The 22,780-nt window shown below is 32.4% G+C and overlaps 1 protein-coding gene and 1 long non-coding RNA gene across 4 annotated transcripts in view; both read left to right on the top strand.

Moving 5' to 3' along the window:
• Window positions 1-3,324: 3,324 nt before the first annotated feature.
• On the top strand, window positions 3,325-4,406 carry LOC126882044 (uncharacterized). The gene is made up of 2 exons (XR_007697097.1): window positions 3,325-3,827; window positions 3,916-4,406. It is a non-coding gene; the product is annotated as an uncharacterized LOC126882044 (long non-coding RNA).
• A 5,864-nt stretch (window positions 4,407-10,270) lies between these two features.
• Window positions 10,271-22,780, top strand: part of LOC114327449 (glutaminyl-peptide cyclotransferase) — an 84,116-nt gene continuing 71,606 nt past the window's right edge. For 2 of the 3 annotated variants that reach the window (XM_028276073.2, XM_028276071.2), the window contains exons 1-2: window positions 10,311-10,600; window positions 16,368-16,695. In XM_028276073.2, coding sequence (XP_028131874.1) covers window positions 10,520-10,600; window positions 16,368-16,695 — 409 coding nt within the window. In that variant the 5' untranslated portion in view covers window positions 10,311-10,519. Of the gene's footprint in view, window positions 10,601-16,367; window positions 16,696-22,780 lie in introns of all 3 variants that reach the window. The other variant, XM_028276072.2, reaches the window with a different exon arrangement.

Here is a 22,780-nt window from a genome sequence, read left to right as displayed (position 1 = left end):
ACAATAAATAGTAAAAATATTTTGTAAATATTTGAACCATTTTATATTTTTATCGCAACTACAAATCCGGACCGATTGAAAGGAGCACGGAATTTTTCATTACTTATTTTGTGACGAATTCGGGGATTTTTTTTTTCTTTGAATGATATTTTGTAGCGACTGGCAACAACATCTATACTGACTTATGGGAATTCCTCGTTTATGACTAACAATTAGTCCTGTCGCCAGGGGGGGTACAACGGCCTCGTTAATTCAGATGGACTTACCCAAGTTTTTTTTATGTATTTTGACCCGTAGAACACGAATTTTTTGGGTAACAGTTGATCCGGATGTCGATAAGATTGTTATAGACCAAGAACTTGAGGAATCAAATAACAGCGATTTTTGGCAAAACAAAACAATATTTTGTATTTTTTGGGTCATTTTAAGCAAAAAATATTTCTACAAGTTTTTTAGTAGGATGCACAGTTTTCGAGATAAACGCGGTTGAACTTTCAAAAAATCGAAAAACTGCAATTTTTAAACCCGAATAACTTTTGATTAAAAAATAAAATAGCAATTCTGCTTAGCGCCTTTGAAAGTTCAAGTCAAATTATGTCGGTTTTGATTATTTGCATTGCTAAAAATTTATTGTGTTATTGTTAAACAAAGCTACAAACAACTAGTGCGTGAGTGATGTTTCTATGATTTCTCATTTAAAATCGAACGAGTAGGTAGAATAGGTACTAGTGCAATCAAGACTATTTCTACGTTACATGCGTTAAAACACATGTAAAAGCACGGGAAACCCTACGTGTTTATAGCTTTGTTAAACAATAAAAAAATAAATTTTTACCAATGGAAATAATCAAAACCGATATAATTTGACCTAAACTTTTAAATGCGGTAAGCAGACTTGCTATTTTATTTTTTAATCAAAAGTTATTCGGGTTCAAAAATTGCAATTTTTCGATTTTTTTAAAGTTCAACCGCGTTTATCTCGAAAACTGTGCATCCTACGAAAAAACTTGTAGAAATATTTTTTACTTAAAATGGCCCAAAAAATACAAAATAGTGTTTTGTTTTGCCAAAAATCGCTGTTATTTGATTCCTCAAGTTCTTGGTCTATAACAATCTTATCGACATCCGGATCAACTGTTACCCAAAAAATTCGTGTTCTACGGGTCAAAATACATAAAAAAAACTTGAGTAAGTCCATCTGAATTAACGAGGCCGTTGTACCCCCCCTGGCGACAGGACTAAATCAGCGATAACTTCTATTGCATACATCGGCAATTATTTTACTTCCGTATACGTTATTCAGTGCGTGGAACAAAGAAAACACTTTATTTGTTTGAATACGAATTGCAAGAAAAAATTGTTTAACTCGGCAGTCAAATACAAACAGATCAGCTGAGTGCAATGAGACTTGCATTGTATGATCGATTAGGTTTTTGTTCACTGCAAGAAGGTGGTTTGTTCGAACATTTAATTGGTTAGAGTTTTTTAATGCCTTTAATTTTAATTTAATGATTGAGAATAAATTTTTCAGTTGGTTGTTTTCTTATAAAAAAAATAACTATTTTGTTATGTAAATTAATTGTTTTTTCGATGTAGTCATTTTCCTTTCTTTGTTTTTTGGGAATGTGGCAACCGGTGCTACATGAAGTCAATGATGCACAAAAATATTTACAGAAAAAAGAACTTGACTGTGCGCTCAAAAAGTGAATGCAGATGATATGCAGAGAGGAATGGTCAAATGGTGCTGTAGGTTATGCAAAAAATATGTGTGAAGAACTTGAAATTTCTATAAAACCTCGGAGGCGCATAACAAGAAAGCATATTTTTGATGACGGAACTAGAAATGCTAACTTGTCTTGTGAAAATGAGTTGAAACGAAAGCTGTTTTATTCGTTAGAAAGAGTTATTGTAGAAATTCGTGAGCGTTTTCAACAACTACAGAATTTAACGGATAAGTTTGCTTATCTAACGCCGGCTATATTATTAGCTCCAGACAACACTGAATGTAATCTAGACTACGCATCTGACGAAATTGACGAGCAGGATTTCAAGCTGGAAATACTTCGACTGCAGAATTTCGTTGCTGCTACAGACAACGAAAATAAATTGATTAATGAATTATTTAAATTTATTGTTAAATCCAAGCTGAAAGATACTCTGCCCAATATTTTAATAATGTTCCGAATATTTTCACAGTTGCTATAAGCAATGTCAGCTGTGAGAGAATTTTTCAAAATTGAAATTGATTAAAAAATATTTAAGCTTGACAGTGAGTACTCTAATACTAACTAATTTGGCTATTTTGTCTATTGAGCAAGAGGTGTGTGATGCGACAGACATTGGCGGTGCAATAAAAGACTTTGCTCTTAAAAAAGTAGACGTATAAATTTTTAATTGAAGACTAATTAAAAATTAATTTTAATTAATCTTGTCGATCGTCAAGGTGTACCTAATCTTAAGTGATAGGTACCTACCTAAGTTATACCGATGTATCTAATTGGTTTTTTTTTCTATGGAATTTATGGTTTTGGTGAGAACCAATTAGCCAGACTATGTTAGATTGTATAAATAGTTTGTGTAAATTGTTTCATAGTATCAAACTTGAGCATGATGTATTCATTTGTTTTGTTAGTAATATGTAGCATTAGTAAAGTGTAAGGTGTTTAATTTTTTTTTCCTTCCGCGCTAGAGCATCAACCCGGTTCAACGCAGCGGAGGTTTTAGCCCTCTTTGTGTGTATGTTTTTATTTTTTTTTTGTTTTCTTTTTTTTTTGTTTTTTTTTTGTTTTTTTTTTGTTTTTTTTGTTTTTTTTTGTTTTTTTTGTTTTTTTTTAATTGGTTTATTTTTTTAATTGGTTTATTTTTTTTATTATTTTTTTTTATTTTTTTTTGTATTCACCTTTTTTTTTCTTTAATGCTTTACATTTAGTTTGTTTTGCAGAATTGCTTACAAAATTGGTTAGTAATTTTACAATTTTAGTTTACAGTTTATGATGTGTTGATGAAGTACATAAAGTATATTATTATTTCCTGAAAAAATAATACAATTTAGGTCTATTGGAAGATTTATCTTGTAGTGAATTAAGTTTTTATATAGATTATTAATGTTTACAATATTTATTGGACATTCAAGTAAAACATGTACCAATGTACCCATTTTACCACAACTACACAGTGGATCGTCTGTAATTTTTATTTTGTGCTTATAATAAGGTGTTAGTGCATGGTTTGCACGTATTCGATTTATTGTGGCGACAAAGTTTCTGTTTGGTATTTTGTGAAACCATGGTTTTCTGGGGATCCTTGGCTGGTGTTTACAAAAGTTTGTTCCGGTTGATTTTATTTATTATTTTTTTTAAATATTTTATAAATAATATTATTTTATTACGGTTGAAAATTTAGTAGTAACGTTTGTTGAGTTTTGGTTGTTTATAACCGATTATTTTGTCCTTGGAGGATGTATAATTTGTATGTTTGGATGTATATGCTTTTTGTGTGAGTCAGTGAGAAAAGATTTTTGTTGTAGAGTTTTTTGTTTTGAACGCCTTGTTAGCAAATCAACAACGTTCATTCTTTTCAATAAATATTTTTGAGAAAATACTTGAAGCCTGGTCGGCGATTTGGATTCCTAGTTTTTTTTAATTGAAATGGTACTTTTTCAATCCTTTGGTGGGATGTACTGGGAATTCTCTTATTGAGGTATCCGTTGGTGTGCTGGAAATTTGGGGCACGTAAAGATTTGTCTTGGAAAATCCTCTAGAGATTAATTCGATGTTTATTAATGGCCAGGCTGAGAGTCGTGTAATAGACCCTTTTGTATGTTAAAGGTAAGCTGAAGTCATTTTTGTTCAGTTTATTGGTTCTCAGTTTTAAGAAGTTAGTTCAGTTATTTTTATTTTCTTTTTCTTTTGCTAGGGTGTTCCGGTATTCAGTAATTGTATGTATTTATCGATCCTGAGGCTTTAAAGAAGTAATAGAAGTACATTTATTTACCAGATTTACATTTATTCAGTATATTGGAAATAATACATTTGGCAGATTTATTTAGAAGTTCGATATTTGACGTTTAACCTTTTGACATTTTGACACAATTTAAGGAAGATTGCAGTGTGTTTATCCAGGCAAATGATTTTTTTTATTGAAGAAAATAAGGACGGTAATAGATTTTATTTTATTTTATGGGAGAAAACAAGAAAGAACAAGGTACAATTTAGATTGGGTTAAGGGGTCTAAAAAGGGGACTAAAATACAATGATTTTTATATTTATGTGAAGGAAACAGCTGGTTCTGGTTTATTTTTTTAATTAATTACTTACTTTTGTTCTTATAAACTATTGAAATCAAAATTAATATTTGTATGTAAAAAGGGACTTAAAATTTTGTTGACATTATATTCTCTATAGTTATCTAGTGTTTTATTTGAACTATCATGTCTCATGCTCATCTAAATCAAACCAACTAATTAAAAATAATAATTCCGACTGAGAAATAGCTGTGGTATGTTGATGCACTGTATAGGTTTTGCCATATCTCATTTATTTTGTTCCTTTGATTTAAGAATAAATCGGACGGGGGTAGTTTAAGATTTAGTCTTCTCCTGATGTTGGAGCTGTTTTTGCTAAGGCATCCACCATTTCATTACCTGTTATGCCTGCGTGTCCCTTTACCCATAGATATATGACGACTTTATTCTTGATGTGTATCTCATTATGTAAATACAGGATTTTTGCTTCAATATGATTAACTGATCTATTTATTTTAACATTTTTAAGTTTATCTACTGCACTTTTGCTGTCCGTACATATTATAAATTTGTCGTGGTTAGAGCCGAGTACGTATTTCATAGCTTGCACTATTACTGTTAGTTCTGCAGTGTATATGGAAGCTTCCTTTGGTAAAATAAATTTTTTGTCAGTATTTTTCTCAAAATGGTAAAAGGCACAACTGGTATATTCTTTTGACTTTGATCCATCAGTGAATATAGAATCATAGTTTGGCCAGTATTTGTTTTTTGTTTCGTTGAACTTTGTTTGATTGATACTTGCTACTTCTTCACTTTCAAAATAGTAGGTTCTAATTTCACGTGAAAAAATTTGTTCAGGTGAGTAAATTAAAACTGGAGGGAGTTGGTTGGAATAGAGTATATCTGTAATGTCAGCTATTTCTGAGAAAGTTTCTACTATAAGGGGGGTTTTCTTGAAGTGCCAGTATCTATGGGTCCAAACTTGAACTGTTAGTGACTGTACACTATTGAGGTAAGAAGTTTTTTTTGAAATGGTTTTTATCATGAATTTTCTGCTCAATAGTTGTCTTCTTAGTTTAAGAGGAAGTTCCACGGCTTCAGCTTGTATAATGTTTATGGGCGTTGACTTAAGATATTCCAGGCAAACTCTTAAGCATTTATTTTGTTGCATCTCGATTTTATTTAGATGTGTATCTGCTGCTGTTCCATAGAGTTGACTTCCATAATCCATTATTGATCGTACCATTGTTTTGTAGAATAGTAAAGTCGTGTTTGGGTCTGCTCCCCACTTTGCTCTACAAAACGCTCTTAGGATATTTATAGAATTACTTGTTTTTTTGATAATTTGGTGGATACAGTCCTTCCATAATAGTTTTCTATCTAGATGCAGACCAAGATATTTTACAGAGTTACTAATACAGAGTTTATATTTTCCTATTGTTAATTGTCTTTGATAGTTGTTTCTGTTTCTAGAGAAAATACATATATTGGTTTTGGACTCGGATATGGAAAGTCCCATGTTGTCTAGGTATTTTTGGATTTTTATAAATTCAGTGTTGATATTTTCTATACATTTGTCCTCTGATTTGCTACTGGTGTAAATAACAACATCATCAGCGTATTGAATAATTTTAGACTTTTGTGATATAACATTTTCTATATCCATTGTGTACAGGCTGTAGAGGATTGGGCTCAGGATACTACCTTGTGGTAATCCAGATCTACATATTCTTGATTCCGAAATTTCTTGATTTATCTTTAAGGAAACTGATCGATTAGAGTAAGCTGATTTTATGAAGTTGGCAAAGGAGGTTGGTAGACCAATATTGATGAGCTTCTCTTCTAGTATATTTATTTGAACATTATCATATGCTGAAGTTATATCCAAAAATGTGGCCAAAGTGCTGTATTTGTGTGTGAATCCTAGATAGATGTCATTTACTAGTATCGTTAGGGGTTCCAAGGAAGATCTTCCCTTTCTAAAAGCATATTGTGAGTCAGGTAATATTTTTTCATTTTCTAGCCAATATTCAAGCCTGTTCTTTATCATTCTTTCCATGGTTTTAAATATACACGATGATAAAGCTATGGGTCTATATGAATCTGCATTTCCATTCTGTTTTCCAGGTTTTTTGATAGGTACTATGATGTATTCTTTCCACATCGGTGGAAAAGGAATCCTATTTATCCAAATCGAATTGAACAATTCCAACAGGGCTTTCTTATGGTCTAAGGGCATTTTATGCAACCTATTGTATGAAATGTTATCCGCCCCGGGAGATTTATTATTTGTTGATTTAATGCAATGATCGAGTTCCCATAATTGAAATAACGATTGTAGGAAAGAAGTGTTCCTATTTACAGTAGCTATTTGTTGAGTAATGTTGTTTTCGACCCATGGAGGTGAGATTTTTATGTGGAATTCGCTTATCCAGTCTTCTTTGGGGTCCATTAGGGGTTTATTCGCTTGTTTTCGGTTTTTATATCGGTTTACTTTGTTCCACACTTCTTTAATTGGTGTATTTTGATTTAGATTTTGGCAGCAATTTATCCAACTTTTTTTCTTAGTTTCTTTAAAAGTTTTTTTAGCTACTGCATCAAGTCTTTTATATTCTGTTAGATTATTAAGATTTGGAGCCTGTGTGTAGGTTAAGAAAGCTTTTCTTGCTTTAGCAGCTATGTTACAGGTTTCGTTCCACCAGTCCTTTGAGCAATGATTTCTATTTTGTGCGTTTGATTTTCGTAACGGAATTGCTTTGTCGGCAGCTTTGTTAATATTGTCGATAATGCCCATTAGTGATGATTTTGGTTCTGTTGCTTCAAGGGTAGCGGTGTATACATCCCAATTAGCAGCCTTGAGTCTCCATATATTATGTTTTGTCTGTTTGATTTGCGCAGGTGGGATATTCCTTCCAAATTGTATGTGTATTGGTAAGTGATTAAAGCCATAAGGTTCTTCTAAAGTACACCACGTAATTAGTTGTGTCAGATCCTGTGTACAGAGGGTCAAGTCTACAGCTGACTTCTTATTGTTTGCTAATGTAGGTGATCCGTCGTTTATAATTACTAGGTTGCATTGTTCGATAGCTTCCAAAAGAATCTTGCCATAGATATCGTCATATCCATCGTTTCATGCCAAACTATGTGCGTTAAAGTCGCCCCCAATGATGAATGGTTTTGGAATTTGTTCCAAAAAGTTAATCCACTGTTGTAATGATATTCTAGTTCTCGGTTTAAGGTATACTGAAACGAAGTAAATTTTTTTATGTATATATGGAAAATTTACCGAGATACAAGTATGCTCAAAACTGATTGTAGTTGGAATTGAGACTTCTTGGTATATTAAGTCTGATTTTAATAAAATGGCAGAGCCGCCGTACCCGTCGTCCCGGTCACAGCGAATATTGTTGAAGCCTTTAAAATTATAGTATTTTTCTGCTTTAAACCATGTTTCCGATAGAAGTGCAACGGAGTAGTTGCCCCTATCTAGTAGATATTCTGTTATTTTTATTAGAAACTGCCGAACGGCAGTTCCATTGAAGAATATTTATTGCATGGCTGAGGTCTGAGAATGTGATGACGTGTTTCCATTTATAGTTAATTTGACTAAGTTTTCGAGTTCTTCCTTATTTATATTTATACTTTTTGTTACTAAAACTTTTGTGACAATTTCTATAACTAATTCTAATATTGAATTTATCATGCTCAAGTCTGAAGGAGATGCAACTGGATTATTATTAATATTTCCCTTATAGTTAATGCTGTCTAATATTCCTCCCGTAGGTAATTGAGATCTAGGGGAAGATATAATTTCATTATGCAAAATTAATGTTGGATCTCGACTATTTGGTCTCTGTCTTTTGAATGTTCGAGAATTTGTACTATTTGAATTATTATTGTAGAATATATTATTAGTTGACATTTTGTTAATTGGATTTGATGGGAATTGGGTGGGTGTATGATTATTGGGATTTAATGGAGGGAAAGTTTTGAGGCAGGAGAGGTTTGTAGTTTGTTCCGTATTTATGGATGTTACTTTTGCATAGGAGTTTCTGGGGAACTGTTTGTTTGCGTCTTGATAACTAATATTATTGGAAGACATAGCGTCTTTAATAAGTTTTTGACACTGAAATTCTTGACACGCGCTTAAATTTGTAGTAAAATGATCCCCCGAACAGTTAAAACATTTTGGAGTGAGATCGGTCTTTTTACATTCTTTTGAGTTGTGGGATTCTTGACATTTATCGCACCTAGCCTTGCTCTTACACTGCCCACCTGTATGTCCAAATGGAAGACAATTAAAGCATAATAGCACCTTTTGTTTGTATGGTTCGACTTCCTTTAGTACCTTGTTGATTGTTATATATTTTGGTAGCACTTGTGACTTAAAACTAACTACGCATGTTTTTGTTGGAATGTATTGAGTACCGTTTTCATCTACTTGCCTTCGATTTAATCTTGTGACTTGAAGGACTTCAAATTTACAGTGTAAATCGTACATTTTTATTCTGTTTTTAACATACTCTACTGAAAATTCTGTGGAAATATCTTTTATTACGCCCTGTCTAACTAAAAGAAACTTAGGAATGTATATGTCTAGATGATTATTTTTTATAAATATTGCTTCATTTTTTTTTAGATATGATATAGTTAGCCGATTTATAATCTTTAAATTTTATACGTATTTTATTTCTTCCTACTGCGTCAACGCTTACAATTTTTTCATCAATTTCTTTAAAATTTGTGATAATAATGTCACCTATCCTTAACGCGTTTAATCTGCCTTTAAAATCGGGTGAATTATTTTCTAAATATGCGTAAAAAGGTCCTAGGTCGTTTTGTCGGTAAAGAAATTCCTCCCTTTTTGTTCCTACTTCTTTGTTTATGTTATTTGTTATTGAAGTGTGTACATTAGCAAAGTCATTATCGATAATGGGTTTATTATTAACAAGTTTTGTGGTACATTTTTGTAACTGGAACAAGATTTTTAAATCCTAACAGCTCCTCCTTTGAAGATGTTGCATGTTCTGTATCCATTTGGGTTTCTAAAACATTTTTATCGGGGGCGTCGCCCCCGCTAACTGCACTCATAACTTTTTAATGTTTTTATTCCGATTTCGCTTTTTTATTTGGTGTAATTAATTTACTTTTAAAGTTCACAAAATATTTATTTAAATATCTAATTTATAGACACCGGTTTTAAAAAACAAGCTTCTTTCCTACGCACGTCTGACTACCACGACGAATGGAAGCTAAGTGATCTAATTGGTTAAAGTAAAAGAATTTTTGTATTAATAAACGTGATTGTAAAACTTAGATAAACTTTTTTTTTTATTTAAAATCTAACCTGTATAATGCAAAATAATGACGACTGTTCTCGCCGAAAAGTATATATTAAATTAAAATACCTAAATAAGAGGGCGGCAAAATTGTCTTCCGCCCCGGGCAGCCGACACTCACGCTACGCCAGTGCGCATTAGAAACATAATGTTAATTAAAGGAATAATCTCAGAAGATGACTTATCAACACAACAACTTATCTAGTTCGGACATATTCAAAGAATGGGTAAACAACGAATACCAAAGAAAATACTAAAAGGGCAACCAGAGGGAAAGATAAAACGAGGTAGATCGAGAGAAGGAAACATAGGAGGTCCTCTAGAGGACCTATGGAACAATCAGACGAAGTGGCAATTGGAAGTCGAAAAACGCCGGAGAACGTTAATACACCGACATGTAGTAGTCGTAGATAAACATAAAATTCACTAGTTTATATTATACCTTTCTGTGAGATTTTCCCCATCTCAATTGTATATTACAAATATTTCGCAAAGTAATACTTCTAGTAGAATCTATATATTATATGTTTTGTTACATCAATTCATATGAGAACAAGTATATCGTAAAATAACATTAATTTATCTGATAAAAGTTATGAACTTTAGTATTTCTTGGTCTTGGAAATAGACTATTCCACATTACACTCCCTCTTGGTTGATTATACACATCCTAGTTTTGACAGGAGAGCAAGACATTTGACTCAACAGCTGACGTTTTGACGTAATTCCTTGTTTTGACGTGGTTTTGACATTTTGATTCAGAATAAGAAGTAAATTCAAATAGTGTGTGTAGTTCCTGAAATGGGGGTTTTTAGGTACTGGTGGGGCTAGGGATTACCGTTTATAATAATTTTTGCTTTTCAGCTTTTAGTTGTCATTAGACATCAGTAGGTAAAGTGTTTATTTGTTTTAGAGGACAACTTTTATTTTTAAGATTATGATTTCCACAATATTAAAGTCCCTGATTGTGGCAACAGTTTTTTTTGAAGGAAACTGCAATCAGCTGAAAAAAATTCAAGTAAGTACATATAATTAAGATAATTGTTGCATTAGCCCTTGAACATGCATTACAATCACTTCTTTACTTTTTTTGTTAACAATTCGTATCTGTAGTAGCTGTTCATTTTGGGTTTTATTTAGATTTTCGTTTCTAAGAGCATAATATGCTTTTATCCAATGCAAGGGGATTTTAACATAATGCAATAATGTTAGATCAGAGGAAAATATAATAACCAGGGTCATATTTTACTTATTAGAAGCCTTGGGCTGGCCTATAATAAATAAAGCACTAAGTATTTTGTTAGAATCGAAAAAGAAAATAAAATATATGCAAAGTTTTAGCTTTATTTTCATTCCTTTACAACAGGAATGGCAAAAGCTGGCCACAGGCCAGATCCGTCCCTTTGGCTTACTTTATCCGGCCCATTGAAAAATCCCTCATGCACCTTTTATTAATCTCATTCGTGCGATTTTGATGAAATCAACAGTATTAGTAATTCTTTGTCCAAATGGTTTAAAATGACACTTTTAATATTTTTGTTAAAAAATTTCTTGGAGAGGGAAAAAACTCCACCAAAAACATTCAGGTGTGCACAGATGTACGCTGTAGGGTATAGTCCTCCGGCCCGGGAGACATTTTGAAATTTTCATTTTGGCGCTCGCTTAAAAGTATTTGGCCACCCCTGCTTTAAAGGCCTGGATTCCATGTACCAAAAAAAGTTGATTAATAGCAAACTGAAAATTTGTTAATAGCTTAACTGTTCTAGTCAGACAAACTTTGATGTATGGGACCACTGGAACAGGGGAAGTTTTAATTGTGGAACAGTTTAAACATTTGGAATGTCAGACTATGAAAACATCTCATGTATTTTGTCGGAGAGAACTTCCAATTGATTTTGTTGCTCTTTCATTAAACTCTCATCCAAAAATTAGACTGCTATTTATCACCACAACATAATTCCTGCCATTTGACACATTCTATGTGTAGGACTTACTAAAATGCCCAGTGGGTATAAATACCAGTCTGATTTTTGCATGAGAGTTTAATGAGAGGGTAACAAATCAATTGGAAGTTCTGTCTGGCAAAATACATGGGACGTTTTTGTAGTCTGATGTTCCAAATTTTTAACATGTTCCACAATTAAAACTTCACCTATTCCAGTGTTCCCGTACATCAAAGTTTGTCCTACTAGACACCCTTAAGCTATTAACAAATTTTCAGCTTGCTATTAATCATCATTTTTTTTATACGCGGGATTCAGGCTTATTACAGTAACATTATTTATTATGTATTCATCATCATCATCATCAATGGTGCTACAGCCCTATGAAAGAGCCTCAACCTTCCCAAGTCTATTACGCCAGTCAGTCCTATCCATTGCCAACCGTTGCCAGTTTCCATCCTTCCATTTAAGTTTTGGTCTACCCCTATTTCTACTTCCCACAGGTTGTGACATAAGGATTCTTCTAGGAGGGTTGTTATGCTGTGATCTTACTAGATGTCCTGCAATTTAAGTCTTCCTATTCTTATAAGAGATACTACATCTTTACCACCAAACATATGTTTATATCTGTGGTATACCTCTTAGTTGTACCTCCTCCTCCAAATACCATTTTCACAGATACCACCGAATATTCCTCTCAGGATCCTTCGTTCAAATATAAGCAGAAGGTTTTCATCTGCCTTGGAGATGGTCCATGTCTCCAATCCATATGTCAACACTGGTTGTATAAGGGTTTTGTATATGGTTATTTTTGTTTTTTGGCTTAAGTTTCTGCTTCTCATTTCTCATGTGTCTACTCAGTCCAAAATAGCATTTGTTCGCTAGGATTATCCTTCCTCGCTTATCCTAGGACATCTTATTAAAAATATTTCCTCTGTTGTCTATTCGGGCATCTCTGACCGCCTTTTCCAGAGCTATGTTGAAGAGGAGACACGCCAGCACATCTCCTTGTTGCAGCCCAACATTCGTTTCAAATGCCTGTGATTGTTTGCCCTGTTATTATGTATTATATTATGAATAGATAATTCAAATAATGTAATAAACACAAATTAATTAGTATCCTCAATTAGTCCTTATAAGTACCTATCTATGCTGATTGAAAAGGCAGCCTTCTAGATTTGAGTTAAGCAAAATCGTTAATCATATCTTCAAAATCTATGTTTTCAAGCATATAACATTCTATCGACATTAGCGACAAACTGTTTAATCTTACTTGAAGCATTGTACTTCTTAATTCATTTTTTATTCGTTTTAATTTAGAGAAGGGGCGTTCCCCACTGCAGTTTATTACCATCATACTTACAAAGATTCTCAGTGCCATTTCTATAGAAACAAGTCTTCAATTTTGTTCTCTTTTAAAAGTTGCTATATTTCCAGAATATTATTAATCCCTTCAGTTTAATTTTGATTAGTTTAGATAACCACTTAGATAACAAATTCAGTTATCATTTAGTAATCGAGTAGAGACTAGGGGGCCCCAATTGATCATGGGATCGTGTGCCCAGTGGAAAAGAAGGGCTTGATAATAACCTAACGATCATTAACTTACTGGTCATGCCATTTTTGTCTCTACAAATAAATTTTACTAGGTAATTTCATCAATTTTAATAGTTAAATAGCTTTTATGTCTAACTTTAGTCTAAGTAATGAAGCTTAAAATAGGACAAAACCTCGCATTCTTTACAGAATAGATCGATTTGCTTGAAAATTTGAGAATGAGTAGTGGATAGTCCAAGGATCAAAATCTATATCATGCCGAAAGGCGCTTTTACCATGGGGGTGGTTGCCTCCCCATCTCGGGGGTGGAAATTTTTTATTATATTTTAATCGCAAAAGTTAGTAAAAACGTTCATTCTAAGTAAAAAAACGTTGTATACATATATCAATGTTTTTAAGGCTATGGGTACATAATTCGCAAATATTTTACGTGTATCCCTACTTTTTCTGTCTTTACACGGCAAATTACGTGTAGTAAAATTCACACTAGTATGGATATGTAAACATTACTAGAATGTCATTCTACTTGAAAATGTCATCATTAATTTAAAGAGATGGGTTTTGAATGTTCTTGGATAACTGTTATTTTTATAATTGGAAATTATTAATTCAGTTAATAAATGTGATAATTTTTTCACTAACTATGTATTCAGTGATTGTAATAATTTATTTGTACAACAAAGACTAATACTCAATCGAAAAAAGAGGAAAAGTGTTACAAGTGATTTTTTAATAATATATTGTTATGGAACGCTTACAATTTTGAACATCTTTAACAACAAAATACTTGGATCACAGAATATATTATCCTGATGTATTCTCTGCTTGGATCTTCCACAAATAATACACAATAAATAACTTTTTATTAAGTTCACGTCTTAAATCAATTATTTATCAAATACACTATATTTCAATAATATTTAATCAATAACTCAACATTTTCCCGATGCAATGTCAAATATTTAAAATTGTCACTGATTGTCAGTGTCTGACTGACAATATATGCTGACAATATTATATTCGGCTGAGTGCGTTGTAAGACAAAGATATATTTGGAAAATATTACCACGGCATTGTGTTTATTTTTTTCGAATCCTGAAAAAACCAATAAATATTTTTGAAAAATTTAAACGCGGAATGAAAGACTAAATTATTACCGAGGGCCGAAAGTCCCTTAGAATAAATAAAAAGTTTATTTTGAATGATATATTTGAAATTAAAAATCACACTAAATTTTCTCTTAGTTTTTCACCCCTGTAACTTATTAAAATAAACATTATAGAAGTTCTCAGGGACTTTCGGCCCTCGCTAATAACGTGATCTTTCATTCTGCGTTTAAATTTTTCAAAAATACTTATTAGTTTTCTCAGGATTCGAAAAAAATGAATCCCCATTTGAATAGCATTGCAGCAGAAAATACGTACCGATCCTCTTAATATGTTTTCTGTTAATAACTCCAAAAGTTCTCGTTTTATCAAAACAACTTTACTCAACAAAAATGTAGCTTATAAAAAAATAAACAAAACCGTTTTTTAAAATTTTCTTTAAGACCAATAGTAATCGAGCTATACTTTATTATATGTTGCCTCTTCTTCAGTCAAAACACGGGCAAACTACGCATTTTTCGAGGACAACTTGTTCAAACTAAATTAAACTACTTAAAAAAATCTATCTCTAGAAATCCAAAAAAAGTCTCTAACTCAAAAATTAAGTGACTTACAATGAAAAGAATGACAGTCTCTATTTTTTTCAGCGAAAAAGTGATCGCAACCAACCTCCGAATCACCACCCTAATTAAAATTAGGCATTGACCTTATTTGGACTTTTTTATTTATGTATTAATAGGTTCTAGAAGTTTGACCGGCTTATAATGATTAGTTTTTAAAAAAATGGGAGTTAAAAGCGAATAACGAATTTTTGTAGTTTGGAAAAAAATGACCTTTTCTTCAGAATAGCAAGATTAGCATCAGAGATACGAAAAAATGTTTACATATTAAATTGTAGCTTATTTAATTCCTAAGAACCGGGTGTGCGAAAATTTTTTCTACGGCAAAAATTGAGTGAGTTATTGACAACTAAAGCTTGTAATAATATGCAAAAACCACCTTTACCAAACCTTTCAAAGTCTTTTGCAACTGAGGATGTTAAAAAGATATGCTAATAGGCTTATAGACCTTGTAAAAACCTACAAAATTATTTTTTAACAAACTTTCTAAGATAAATAATAAAAAAGTTACGGTTAAAAAATCAATATATATTTTTTGAAAAAAAAAGGAGAAATCCAATTGGAAGCATAATAATGTAAGTTAGCGGTGTTTTTAGTCATTGACCTTATTCATTCTTATTTATTTATGTATTATTAATAGATTCTACAACTTTGAATGGCTTAAAATTATTAGTTTTTAAAAAACTAAAAGCGAATAACAATTTTTTGTAGTTTGGTAAAAAATGCCATTTCCTTCAGAATAGAAAGATTAGCATCAGAGATACGAAAAATTGTTTCAATATAAAATTGTAGGATATATAATTCCCAAGAACTTTTTTTTTCTCTGATTCTGGCTTTGGTTTAGAACTAGAACCTTTAGCCACGTAATTGTATAACTTATCACTAAGTCAGGGGAGTAATGTGTAGTGTGTGTGTTGAGTAAGTGTCTTGTTACTTTGCAAAGTCGACGTCATTGTCTTTGCAAAGAGACGCTAATTGTATCTGAACGTCTGCGGTCCCTCCGGTGAGTACCGATCCCACAAGGACAGAAACTATTTTTCATTTATTAATTTATAATAAATGAAAAATTTCTGACCCTGGTTGGATTCTCCCAAGAACTTGGTTTGAAAAAAATTTTTCTACGGCAAACATTGAGTGAATCGTAAATGCGAAAAACATTGAATTTTTCTATACAAAACTAACACTTTCGATAGCGAATAAATCGAAAACTATTAATTTTATCAAAAAAATGTATAGAATATTTTTTACTTAGAATGAATGTTTTTATCAACTTTTGCGGTCAAAATATAATAAAAAATTTCCACCCCCGAGATGGGGTGGCAACCACCCCCATGGTAAAAGCGCCTTTTGGCATCATATAGATTTTGATCCTTGGACTATTCACTACTTATTCTCAAATTTTCAAGCAAATCGATCTATTCTGTAAAAATTGCGAGGTGAAAAGCTTCGGTTCCTGGCCTACTTGGCAAAATAGGTCTCTTTATCAGAGAGACCACTGTTTTTTTCAAATTAAAAATAGAATAACAGTGAATAAAACTTTTTTATAACTACTGTTACAGATGAGCCACCAATCTACTCAGCTTTCTGAAAATGCCATGAGGTACTTATCAAAACTATCAAATGTTAAGTACACTAATGAAGTTCTAGATAATATTTTAATACCTCGTGTTGTTGGAACATCAGGGCATAAGAAAGTTTTTGAGTATATAAAGAAAGAGCTTAAAAACCTGGACTGGAACGTAGAGGTTGATGAGTTTGAAGATGATACTCCAAAGGGTCGTCTGATATTTAAAAACATTATAGCCACATTGAATCCAAATGCTGATAGGTATCTAGTATTGTCTTGTCACTATGATAGCAAGTATTTTGAGGATATTGTTTTTGTAGGTAAGTTTTTATTTATTTTTTTAAATATAGTGAATACTGAATGAGTTTAATGAATTAATAAAGTAATTTAACCAATTAAGTACATATTCTAAAGCAGGGCCGCGTTTAGGTCAATTGACGCCCTAGGCAATTCTGTAGTAGCCGCCCTTCAAGCATGTACCATTTTTGCGAAAAAAGAATTGCAAGCAGATTTTTTTATTTAAATAAGAATACATAAACATTTTCATTCCAATTCGATCACATCAGATTTCTTTCTTGATTTTTCTTTGGAAAAATTATCATCTTAATGTCGTCATAATTTATCGCCTTTGTTACGTCACTTTCTATGGACAAAATCGACACATTGTTAAAACGTTTTTGCGTCATACTTGATCGGAAATTATTTTCATGACTATTTTAAATTCTTGACATTTTCAAAAATGATCTTTCAGCGGACACGTTGGTTGGCAACTGGGAGGCACAAATAAATGCGCAAAGCAATATCAAAATTAGAGAAAATATCTTTCAATCCACTCTTCTTTAAATATTTAGATAATATGTCAATTATTGGAGATTGGTGATTTTATTGTGGTATCCCAATGAACCTTTAAGTGAAAAGTCATCATTCATGTATGAATGATGTAGGTATCTATTAGTGCAGTCAGTGAGGGTATTTGGCTCCGAATTCCATCCTACTGCATCAATTTACTTGATATTTTCACTGTAAGTAGGGAATAGCTCAAGAAACAAAGTCTACGCTATATCCTATGGCGCTTTTAACTTAGTGGTGGTTCCCACCCGTTCTCGGGGGTGGACATTTTTTTTATCAAACTAATACCGGAAGTGACCAGAGAACCTAATTCTAAGCAATAACTGTTTTATAAATTTTTTGAAAACTCAATACTTTTTAAGTTATTCGTGGTTAAAAATTTGCCATTTTCATTGAAAAATGACACTTTTCGGAGACTGTTTTTTTGGGAATACCATAAAAATTGTGCATTTAACGAAAAAAACTATATAAAACATTTTTGTATTTTATGAAAAGTCATATAAAGATTCATTTTTTCATAAATCTTCTAATTTTAATAAAAAAAGAGATGGTAGGTGAAAAAAGATTTTTTTGGTGCATGCTCAAATCGGTGTATTCAACTTAAAATAACAGAAATTGTCGATTTTAGGGGTATAATGCTATGAATACATTTTGTAGTGCTTGAAAAGACCTTTAAAACGAGAACTGTTAAATGTCGGTTACATTCAAACTAAGCGAGATATGGTGCAAAAAACTTATGACTAATGTATTTTAAGGAAAAATAGTATAAAAATAGTTAAAGTATACTTAACCCCCCATCCCCTATCCACCAGAATTTAAATGCATCGTTTTTCTTCTAGAATACCTTTTACTATAGTGTTATTTCTATATTCAAAAAGTTGAACGGGTTTAAAATGAATGGTTTTTGGAAAAGAATAAGATCAAATTATAGAGCGCATTTTTAAATTTTCCTAAAAATCTTCGTTTTTCTCCATGTAACTCGAAAGTGATAAGAGATACGTAAAAAATACCTTACAAAAATGTAGGTTTTCTTTTAGATAACAATTTTATTTTTCTTTCATTACTGTATCTCATTATCATTTTCGAGTTACATGGAGAAAAAGGAAGATTAAAAAAGATTTAAAAATGCTCTCTATAATTTGATCTTATTTTCTTCAAAAACCATACATTTTAAACCCGTCCAACTTGTTGAACATAGAAATAACACTATAGTAAAAGGTATTGTAGAAGCAAAACGATGCATTTAAATCTGGTGGATGAGGGGTTAAAATATAAATACTTCGCATTTTATCTTAAAATAAATTAGTCATACTTTTTTGTTGCACCATATCTCGCTTAGTTTGAATGTAATGGAAATTTAACAGTGCAGTCGTTTTAAAGGTCTTTTAGGCAGTACTTACAAAAGATATTGATAGCATTATATCCTTAAAATCGACCATTTCTCTGTTATTAAGTTACACACCCATTTGAGCATGCACAAAAAAATTCTTTTTATTTACATTTAAATTTTATATACAAATATTTTTTATACAGTATTTTTGCCGCCCTCTCATAATTTGCCACCCTAGGCAACTGCCTATATTGCCTAATGGATAAAGCAACCCTGTTCTAAAATATTATTCGAAAAGCTATATTAGAGGCAAAACATACCATACTTACAAATTCAAGTACAGTAAAACCTCGATAGAACGGACCTCTATTTAACGGACTTCGGATATAACGGACAAAAAATCCTATCAAAAGTAAAACAATTTTGAATGTACAAAAATAAGAAAAATCGAATTCTGGAAGAAAAATCAGCAAGGACAGGATCTCGGCACTGCTTTGTGCTAACGCCGATGGATCGTATGGATTGACTGTTATAATTGTTGGCAAATATCGTAAACACAGAGTTGTCAAAGATATAATGCATAATCTGTCTGTTTCATAATATAACTCTAATAAGCATGGTTCACCACAGATATTTTCAAAAATTGGGTTTTTAAAGAATTTTTACCTGCAGTGAGAAATTTCAAGAGAAGAAACTGAAAATATCACCGAAAGAGGTAAAATGTTTATTAGACAACGCTCCTGCTAATACCCCTGATAATATTCGACATTCAGAAGATGGCAACTTTAATTGTATCTTCTTACCAAAAAATTCATCGCTTATTCAACCCATGGATCAGTGAATAATTTTGGCAACCAAACGAGTATATTGCAGAAAGTTTTGAGATGAAGTAGAAAAGTAAATAAGTAGTAAAAAAACTTGATTCCTTTTTTAATACAGATTTGTACACACTATCTAAATACAGTACATATTTAAAAAAAAATTGATTGATTTTAAACCTATTTTTATACAACGAACTTTCGGGTTTAACAGACATACCGTCCCCCCAATTAGTCTGTTATATCAAGGTTTTACTCTACTAATAGAAAAACCACATTCAAGTATTCATTGAGGTGATGGAGAAAACAGTATTTGTGAAATTGTGAAAGAAAGACATTGGGAGGGATATTGGGATCTATCTGCTACAATGGTATGTGAACTAGGTATAAGGTTCAACCATGAGATACCAATATTACAAAGAGCGCTCTATAGCACAATATGCAAAAATACAAAGATTGTGCTGGCCAGGTCACCTTATATGAATAGATAACAACAACACTTAATAATAGATAATATTGTAGAACACTTAGTGGAACTATGGTGAGATGTCAGCCAGTAGGAACACCAAGTAAGAGGTGAAGAGATATTAGGGATGGATAACTGAAGGAAAGTAGCCATGGAAAGGGATGCGGATGCTGGGAGAGGGCTGGGGCTGACTAGTCCCTGGTCAGCTCCTCGCATAATCCCCTCTTGCCAGTCACTTGAACCTATATTCGAGTACGGCTGTAAAAAAATTCGGAAATATAGTATCACCCTGTATAATTCAACTTTCTATCTGGAACTTTTTGGTGTCTTCATCAAGTCAGGTAAAAGCTATACCTACCTCTTTCAAGCTTAATCAAGGTAATATCATCATTATCACAGCCAGTGGATTATGGCAATGCCGGGGGTGTCCAGTTCGTGATTCTATTTATCATTTCTTTTGGTGCTCTTCTCATTATGTGTCCTGCCCGGTCTAGTCGTCTTGCTTTTAGATATCTTGCTATGTTCTCACCTCCCATTTCATAGTTTCTCAGTCGCTTGTTCATTTTGGTCCCAATATTGATCTCAATATTTTTCTTTCTACTATTCTTAGATTTTCTTCATCTTTTTTTGTCAGTGTCGTGGTTCCCATTGCATACGTGATAACTGGTCTCATCAAAGTCTTATAAATTCTGATTTTTGTTTGTCTGCTGAAGTTTTGGGGTCTAAGTAATTGCTTATTCCTTTCAACAGCTTGATTACCCTTCTGGATTCTCTCCTGTATTCTGTCTGTGCTGCTTTTTCCTATTGTTACACCTTACACCAGGTAGTTGAACTTGGTTACTTCTTCAAATCTATATTTTCCCGTTATAATTAGCCCCCTTCCAGCTTCCTCGCCCAATTTCATGTACTTGGTTTTGTTTTCATTAATTACCTACTAATCCCGCCTTTTTTGCTTCTACATCCAGCTTGTTGTCAAGAATGAGAATTTTAGTTCCCAGCATAACCGAAGTTCAGGGATAAACCTCAGTCAAGTAAACTGTAGATTAACTTAGTTATGAGAAATCGGCCCTAATAGAAAAGTGCATAGAATACAAGCCTATCTTTCTTATATTCGTAGAGTATGAAAAGGCATTTGATTCTATAGATCCTCATACAATTTTTCGAACATTGACTGATTTACTACACGGCAGCATTTACTACCTGGAGAGTACACGCCACTCCGCGCGGGCCATAAATACCTAGAGGGTTTGGCCCTTGTTTAAGGATCGTAAATCACAAATCACAAGTTAGTGCCACAATTATAGAAAAAGAACTTCCTGTAATGCTGTTCAACAAGAATACCAATTGGGAACAATATAGAAACCAAATTAATGCAGAAATTGACTTAAAAATATCATTAAAAACAAAAACAGAAATTGAAACTGCAGTAAATCAATTAATAAACATCATCCACACTGCTGCGAAAAATGCAACACCAGAAATGTCAAATCACAAAAAAAAAACAACACTGCCCAGTAATAATAAAAAAGAAAATAGCTGAAAAAAGAAAACTCCGAAGGATTTGGCAGCGCAATAGATACCCGACAAACAGGATAAATTATGACAAAGCTTCTAGAGAATTGAAAGAGCTTATTAACAATATAAAGAATGCATCATTTAACGAATATTTAGAAAATCTGACAAGTACAGAAGATACAGACTATTCGTTATGGAAAGCGGTTAAGAACTTAAAAAGACAAAATGAACAAATTCCTCCGATTCGTAAAAGAGACCGAACATGGGCACGCACTAACGAGGAAAAAGCAAATACCTTCCGAGAATATCTGAAGGAAGTCTTTCAACCTCTTCCATCGCAAAATACGCCTGAAATAGAAGCTAAAATCAAAGAAACTCTTGAAGCTCCATATCAAATGTCCCAAATTCCAAAACTCTTCAAAGTCAAAGAGGTACATGAGACAATCAGAAGAAACTTAAATCCAGATAAGGCTCCAGGGTTTGATCTGATCAAAGGCCGTCTTATTAAAGAACTCCCCAAAAAAACTCAATTTGGATCCCCCGTGTTGGGAAATTCATTACATTACCTTAGGGCATTATCCTAGTTGCCATGTGACCATCATAAGGCATTTTATTAAAGTATGCTCTTTTAACGCATCTATGTTATATTTAAAGGGTTTTTACCCGAATATTTTTCTCTGGTGGCTCAGCTAGCATCCAGTTTGTAAGTATAACCAACTTGCTCTAACCTTAGTCAAAATTTAAATACTTACCAACTTTACATTCATTAAATCGGTTATACTTATTTTTAGATCTAACATTGATGATGAATTTTTATACCTTTTACAAAGAATTTTTTCCAATTTTAAATATTTTCTATTTCTCAAGGCATGCCACACCACGTTCCGTTGGATGCCAGCTTAAATTGCCTATATATAGGGACAGCCTTTCGTACCTGGTATTAAAATTTATTGACTTTCTTTACTGAATTAGCAAATTACACTGCGCGTCAGAGAAAATGGGTCATTTTTTATTTCTCTAATTTCTAAACCTGTTGTCCGATTTAAGTGATTTTTTAAATTATGTTCTAGCCTTATTCTTTAACAATATCGCGGTAATAATATTGATGCTAGACAAGTAAATTGACATTGTATACCGGGTGTACTAAGCAAACTGTGTTTTTTTCTCAAAGTTCACCAAACCCTGTGGAATGTTCTAGCATTTATAAAATACTGAAATTAAAACCCAACTATAGCCTCAGGTTTTCTTAACATTCTGTTTTTTGATTCATTCGCTTATACAGGGTGATTGATTAGTGGGGTAAAGCTCAATAGATCCGCTATAGTAATAGATATCAATAAAAGTTAATAACAAAAATTGTAGCCAACTTTGAGATTCATATTATAAAATTAGTTACATTGTTACAGGGTGTTCAATAACCTAGTGAC

The sequence above is a fragment of the Diabrotica virgifera genome, chromosome 3, assembly GCF_917563875.1.
Source record: "Diabrotica virgifera virgifera chromosome 3, PGI_DIABVI_V3a".
Classification (NCBI taxonomy): domain Eukaryota; kingdom Metazoa; phylum Arthropoda; class Insecta; order Coleoptera; family Chrysomelidae; genus Diabrotica; species Diabrotica virgifera.
This window is presented reverse-complemented; position numbering and strand designations above follow the sequence as displayed.